At 41.5% G+C, this 7950-nt stretch overlaps 1 protein-coding gene across 1 annotated transcript; it reads right to left on the bottom strand.

Moving 5' to 3' along the window:
* On the bottom strand, positions 5977-6426 carry LOC109836945. Its single transcript, XM_020405005.1, has one exon. The coding sequence runs from the start codon at positions 6424-6426 to the stop codon at positions 5977-5979; it is 450 nt and encodes a 149-aa protein (XP_020260594.1).

Genomic DNA, 7950 nt, shown 5'->3' with positions numbered 1-7950 from the left:
ATACACTTTACGTTTATCTAGGTGGATGAATTTCATACAGAATACTAAGCAGTTAATAAACACATTACGAAAAACTACTCCAAGATCACATAAACTAATGAATAACCAATGTTTCCTCCTTTCATGAGGGTACTTCTAGTAGTCCCCTACACTGCAACCACTTGAATTTGATAAATTTTACTCAAACAACTGAGGGCAAAATTTCAGAAATGGGAAAAAAATTTTAATATATAGAAAAAGAAAACTTGCTAAGAAAGTATGCTTGCCGATTAAACGTTGAACGAAAATCCAAGTAAGGATCATTCTCTTTTCCTCTTCAAGTCTTTGCCGCTGCCTTCTCTCTCTCTCTCTCTCTCTCTCTCTCTCCCCCCCCCCCCCCCCCCCCTTAGTGTTTTTTTCTTTTTTTTTCATGTTAGGAGGGGATGTGATGATAACCGAGAGGTAAAAAAGGATTTGTTATAAAGAGATAGGGTTAGTTAGAACTTCCTTACGTTTAGGGATTTTTTCTTTTTCTGTTCCACCTGAGGATCGTGATGTGGTGGTTATGGGAAAAATACAAAAACTTCATGTACATATTTTTTTTATTGCGTGAGAAAAGAGATTTGATTCTAACATAGTTATGTTAGGGATTTTTCTGGGCTTACTTAAAAACTTCACCTGATTGGGCTATGGGGATTTTGGGCCTTCAAAGAAAAGGGAAAACTAGAAGGACATGGGCCTCAATAAAACCAAAGGAAAAATGACTTTGGACGTTTGCCAAAAAAAAAAAGCTTTTCAAACATATTTTGAATGCTAAAAATTCTTAGTTATTACATCTGACCCACCTAAAAAAAAATCATCCTCTAAATTAAATCCAAGCACACGAGGAACTAGATGTTACCTGTGATAAAGAGATATGGATAACGCTAACGAATATCATCCTCTCGCTCTCATGTTGCCTCACCAGGTCAACTGTGTCCCTAAGATACCAAGATTAGCGGAATAGTTTTGTTCTTGAGGATCTTATCCTATCTATCTAAAATCTCCATTGGTTGCTCCTCATACGATAGATTCGTCTTAATTTGAAGCTCTGCAATGTCTAAGATGTGGCTCTCATCTGGCACATATCATCAAAGCTGTGATACATGGAACACATCATGCAATCCCTCCGGCGACAAGGGCAAAGCTAGCATGTATGCTACCTTTCCTACTCTCTCTAATATCTCGAATGGACAGATAAAACATGAGCTAAGCTTCCCGTGACTACCAAATCTGATAACTCCTCTGGTTAGGGATATCCTTAAGAAGACATGCTCTCCAACATGAAACTATAGAGGTCTCCTCTTAGCATCAGTGTAACTTTTCTGCCTATCTTGAGCCGACTTAAGGCAATCTTGTATCATCTTTATCTTCTCTACGGTCTGCACTATCATCTTAGGACCTAGCAAATACCACTCTCCAAAGTCATCCCAATAGATAGGAGATCTATATTTTCTTCCATATAAAGCCTCATAAGGTGCCATCTGGATGCTGACTTGATAACTGTTATTATAAGAAAACTCCACCAAGTGTAAGTGGTCTTCCTAAGAGCCCTTGAAATCCAGCATGCATACTCGCGACATGTCCTCCAAAATTTGTATAGTCATTTCTGACTGTCCATTTGTTTGTGGGTGGTAAGCTGAACTATAATTCGGTCTAGCCTTAAGACTCTACTGAAAACTCCTCCAAAAGTGTGACAAAAACCACGTATCTCTATCGGGCACAATGCTAACCGATACCCCATACAAGCGTACTATCTCCCTCATGTACAGCTCTGCTAGACTCTTCATCATATGTCTAACTCGAAATGGTATGAAGCTAGTTGACTTAGTGAGTCGGTCTACTACTACCCATATGGTGTTGTTTCCTTTCTGGCTCCTCGGCAGGGTTGTGATAAAATTCATTGTAACATGCTCTCACTTCCACTCGGGAATAGGAAGAGCCTACAATAACTCAACAGTCTTTTGATGCTCAACCTTCACCTATTGACATACTAGCCATTTTGACACAAACTGGACTATCTCCATCTTTATTCTTGGCCACTAGTAATGCTCCCTCAGGTCTCGATTCATATTTGTGCCCCCTGGATGAATAGAAAGCACTGAACTGTGCACCTCCTCCAGCAACTCTCTCCTAACATCACCCTTAGGCACACACAACCTATCACAGAATTGCAATGATCCATCCTCATGTATATGTAGATTAGTTATCTTCTCAGACTCTACTTGTTTCTTAAATTTTTGGTACCTAGCATCCTTGAACTGAGTAGCCTTGATCTGGTCTACCAAAGTTGACTGTAAATGAAATAGGTTTTCTGCTAACGACTCCCGTTGCCTGGTAAGTCTCATCGCTATAGGTTTTCTGCTTAAATGATTTAACACCACATTAACCCGTCTCGGGTGATATTGCAAATCAAGATCGTAATCCGCCATAAGCTCTAGCCACCTGCGCTGCCTCATGTTGAGTTCCTTCTGAGTGAAGATATATTTCAAGCTTTTTATGGTTTGTGTACACCTCCACTCTTTACCCTAAAAGATAGCGCCACCACAGCTTCAATGCAAAAATGACCGTCGCCAACTCCAGATCATGAACTGGTTAGTTCCTCTTATGCGTTTTTAGTTATCTAGATGCATAAGCTACTACCTTCCCATGTTGCATTAGAACACAACTTAAACCCAAACCGAAAGCATCTGTGTGCACTACAAATCTTACTGACTCATCTGAAATTATCAAAACGGGTTATCATCAACTTCTTCTTCAACCCCTCAACTGCTGCTTGATAGTCCCGAGTCCACACAAACCTGACCTTCTTTCGAGTCAACTTAGTAATTGGTCCTGCAATATTAATGAAATTCTTTATGAATTTCCTATAGTATCCAGCCATCCCCAAGAATCTCCATACTTCTATCACTGATGTAAGCGGATCCAATCTCTACACCACATCAATCTTCTTCGGGTCCATAAAGATACCTGCTCCTGAAATTACAGGCCCCATAAAGGATGCTTGCTCCAGCTAGAACTCTCAGTTGTTTAATTTTCCATAGAGCTTCTCCTTCCGTAGGACTTCCAACATCGTCCATAGATACTCTACATGATCTTCCTTAGTCTTGGAGTATACAAGAATGTCATCCATGAACATCACCACAAACTGGTCGAGATACTGGGAAAACACCTTGTTCATCAAGCTCATAAATGTAGATGGAGCATTTGTCACTCCGAATGGCATCACTAAGAATTCATAATGCTCATACCGTGTGCATAATGCAGTCTTGTGTATGTCTTCCTTCCTCACCTTCAGTTGATGATAACCTGACCTGAGGTCTAACTTAGAAAACACCCTAGCTTCTATGAGGTGATTGAAAAGATCATCAATCCTAGGATTTGGGTACTCATTTTTGATGGTAACCCGATTCAACTCCTTGTAGTCAATACACATCCTTCGACTACCGTCTGACTTTGGCACTAACACCACTGGTGCTCCCCAAGGTGAAGTACTAAGCCTGATAAATTTCTTATCGAGATACTCCTGGATCTACTTTCGTAACTCCTCTAAATCTTTTATCGGCATCTGGTAAGGTGGTTTTGAGATAGGTGTAACTCCTAAAATTAGATCGATGACAAACTCTATATCTCTATCTGGTGGCAGACCTGGCAACTCATCAGAGAAAACATCAAGGAACTCATCACTAATTTCTGGTATGGGCTTCTCCTCTACCTCTATCCAGGTTAATACTACATCCATGCTTGCTCGATACTCTAGCTGCTCCATCTTAAGGCAATCTTGTATCATCTTTATCTTCTCTACGGTCTGCACTATCATCTTAGGACCTAGCAAATACCACTCTCCAAAGTCATCCCAATAGATAGGAGATCTATATTTTCTTCCATATAAAGCCTCATAAGGTGCCATCTGGATGCTGACTTGATAACTGTTATTATAAGAAAACTCCACCAAGTGTAAGTGGTCTTCCTAAGAGCCCTTGAAATCCAGCATGCATACTCGCGACATGTCCTCCAAAATTTGTATAGTCATTTCTGACTGTCCATTTGTTTGTGGGTGGTAAGCTGAACTATAATTCGGTCTAGCCTTAAGACTCTACTGAAAACTCCTCCAAAAGTGTGACAAAAACCACGTATCTCTATCGGGCACAATGCTAACCGATACCCCATACAAGCGTACTATCTCCCTCATGTACAGCTCTGCTAGACTCTTCATCATATGTCTAACTCGAAATGGTATGAAGCTAGTTGACTTAGTGAGTCGGTCTACTACTACCCATATGGTGTTGTTTCCTTTCTGGCTCCTCGGCAGGGTTGTGATAAAATTCATTGTAACATGCTCTCACTTCCACTCGGGAATAGGAAGAGCCTACAATAACTCAACAGTCTTTTGATGCTCAACCTTCACCTATTGACATACTAGCCATTTTGACACAAACTGGACTATCTCCATCTTTATTCTTGGCCACTAGTAATGCTCCCTCAGGTCTCGATTCATATTTGTGCCCCCTGGATGAATAGAAAGCACTGAACTGTGCACCTCCTCCAGCAACTCTCTCCTAACATCACCCTTAGGCACACACAACCTATCACAGAATTGCAATGATCCATCCTCATGTATATGTAGATTAGTTATCTTCTCAGACTCTACTTGTTTCTTAAATTTTTGGTACCTAGCATCCTTGAACTGAGTAGCCTTGATCTGGTCTACCAAAGTTGACTGTAAATGAAATAGGTTTTCTGCTAACGACTCCCGTTGCCTGGTAAGTCTCATCGCTATAGGTTTTCTGCTTAAATGATTTAACACCACATTAACCCGTCTCGGGTGATATTGCAAATCAAGATCGTAATCCGCCATAAGCTCTAGCCACCTGCGCTGCCTCATGTTGAGTTCCTTCTGAGTGAAGATATATTTCAAGCTTTTTATGGTTTGTGTACACCTCCACTCTTTACCCTAAAAGATAGCGCCACCACAGCTTCAATGCAAAAATGACCGTCGCCAACTCCAGATCATGAACTGGTTAGTTCCTCTTATGCGTTTTTAGTTATCTAGATGCATAAGCTACTACCTTCCCATGTTGCATTAGAACACAACTTAAACCCAAACCGAAAGCATCTGTGTGCACTACAAATCTTACTGACTCATCTGAAATTATCAAAACGGGTTATCATCAACTTCTTCTTCAACCCCTCAACTGCTGCTTGATAGTCCCGAGTCCACACAAACCTGACCTTCTTTCGAGTCAACTTAGTAATTGGTCCTGCAATATTAATGAAATTCTTTATGAATTTCCTATAGTATCCAGCCATCCCCAAGAATCTCCATACTTCTATCACTGATGTAAGCGGATCCAATCTCTACACCACATCAATCTTCTTCGGGTCCATAAAGATACCTGCTCCTGAAATTACAGGCCCCATAAAGGATGCTTGCTCCAGCTAGAACTCTCAGTTGTTTAATTTTCCATAGAGCTTCTCCTTCCGTAGGACTTCCAACATCGTCCATAGATACTCTACATGATCTTCCTTAGTCTTGGAGTATACAAGAATGTCATCCATGAACATCACCACAAACTGGTCGAGATACTGGGAAAACACCTTGTTCATCAAGCTCATAAATGTAGATGGAGCATTTGTCACTCCGAATGGCATCACTAAGAATTCATAATGCTCATACCGTGTGCATAATGCAGTCTTGTGTATGTCTTCCTTCCTCACCTTCAGTTGATGATAACCTGACCTGAGGTCTAACTTAGAAAACACCCTAGCTTCTATGAGGTGATTGAAAAGATCATCAATCCTAGGATTTGGGTACTCATTTTTGATGGTAACCCGATTCAACTCCTTGTAGTCAATACACATCCTTCGACTACCGTCTGACTTTGGCACTAACACCACTGGTGCTCCCCAAGGTGAAGTACTAAGCCTGATAAATTTCTTATCGAGATACTCCTGGATCTACTTTCGTAACTCCTCTAAATCTTTTATCGGCATCTGGTAAGGTGGTTTTGAGATAGGTGTAACTCCTAAAATTAGATCGATGACAAACTCTATATCTCTATCTGGTGGCAGACCTGGCAACTCATCAGAGAAAACATCAAGGAACTCATCACTAATTTCTGGTATGGGCTTCTCCTCTACCTCTATCCAGGTTAATACTACATCCATGCTTGCTCGATACTCTAGCTGCTCCATCACTTTGCTGCTGCTCATAAACTCAAACTCTGGATGATCTGGTATCTTGAACACCACGCTTCTATATTGACAGTTGATAATCACATGGAAGTTGTTGAGCCAATCCATCCCCAAAATAACATCAAACTTGTTAGTGCCAATCACCAACAAGTCTGCCAATAGCTCCCTACCACAGACTACCACTGGGCATCTCTTACACTCCCTACTAGACATTAACACCCAACTACATGTATGGATATTCTAGCATGCATCTAAACTATCGCATGGTATGATGTGTCATGCAATGAATTGAGCGAATATAAAATAGTACGATGCCCCAAAATCAAATAGGGTAAATGTAGGGATTGAATAAACCAAAATGTTACATGTGACTACATCACCGGATGTGTCTGCTTGCTCAGCGGTGAGTGTCAGAATCTGACCCTGTCTTTGCTGTTGTTGATTCTGCTGATCGTATTTCCCTGGACGTCTTTGTTGATATTACGGCTGGTATGGGTGCTAGAACTGGGGACCTCTCCACTATCTTTGTCCTCAAACTTGTTGCCCCCTCTAATGTCCATAAAACATCTACTGCTAAGTAGGAAGTGATGGCTCCATTATTGTCCACCCTGTCTAACCTGGCCTCCTAGTACTATAACTCCACCTGAAGCTCCTTCTGAAACTCCTCTACTAGGACAAGTGATAAGCTGATGATCTGCCGCCCTGCATGCTAGGCAGAACCCGTTACCTCTCCTGCAATCCTTCATCAAGTGCCCGGGCTTGCTGCAAAAATGGCATATCATGTTGGTTGGCTGTGGAGCTGGTCTCGAAGTCCCTGTTTGCTGGTGCTTGGCTGGTGCTCCTCCTGTCTAAGGCTTCTGTGGCTTCTGCTAGTTACCTCTTGATGTCTGTCCTGCAGGGCACTTATTGGCCCATCTCTTCACCAAGTTCACGATCCCAATCAACTGTTCTGCTTTTCGAGCGGCCTCTAGGACATCAGCATAAGTCTCAACCCTTCTGACTGTAAATTTGTGTCTGGATCTCAAAATTTAGATCCTGCATGAATCTTTTTCCCTTATCCACCTCATTAGACACCATGTGCCCGGGGCAAACCTGCTGAGCTTAGCAAATTTTGCTGCATACTCATCTACAATACTAGCTCTTTGTCTTAGCATAACAAACTGCCTTTGCATCTCAATGTGAGCTGTCTTAGGGAGAAATGTCTTTAGGAAGCTCTCCCAGAAATGTATCCCATGAAATTGGCTTAGGTAGCTTCTCCTCCTCCGCATCCCACCAGGTCCTAGATATATTTACAAGTTGCAACTGTACAATATCTACTCTGTCTTCGTCATGTATTTTTAATGCCCTCAACAGGAGGTCCATGGTCTACAACTACCTCTCGGCCTCATATCTGCCTTCAATCCCAGTGAAGTGTTATGGGTTGAGCTTCCAAAAATCAGACACATTTTCCGGCCTTGCAACTTGCTGTTGCCCATCTTTCTGGCGATTATGAGCTACTAACTCCCTAAGCGCTTTTTCAAGATCAACCTGATCAACTTGCTACCCCTCAGAGCCAACTGGAGTAGATGGATGACTTTTTGGGGCCATAGTGATCACCTGAAATGAGATTGGTCAAAATTAGGACTTAAAAATCAAGGTATTGGGAGTCAAAGGACATACTTCTAGATAGGAAAGTGTTGGCCTTCTTGTTTTGATGATGATTTACAAACAATTTACTACTAATGTTGTTTGTCTAGT

The sequence above is a fragment of the Asparagus officinalis genome, chromosome 1, assembly GCF_001876935.1.
Source record: "Asparagus officinalis chromosome 1, Aspof.V1, whole genome shotgun sequence".
Lineage (NCBI taxonomy): Eukaryota > Viridiplantae > Streptophyta > Magnoliopsida > Asparagales > Asparagaceae > Asparagus > Asparagus officinalis.
Note: the sequence above shows the minus strand (reverse complement) of the source record. Positions and strands in the feature narration are given on the sequence as shown.

Coding starts and splice junctions, on each gene's coding strand:
- LOC109836945 (XM_020405005.1), bottom strand. CDS start 6,426: ATGTCTAGTAGGGAGTGTAAGAGATGCCCAGTGGTAGTCTGTGGTAGG.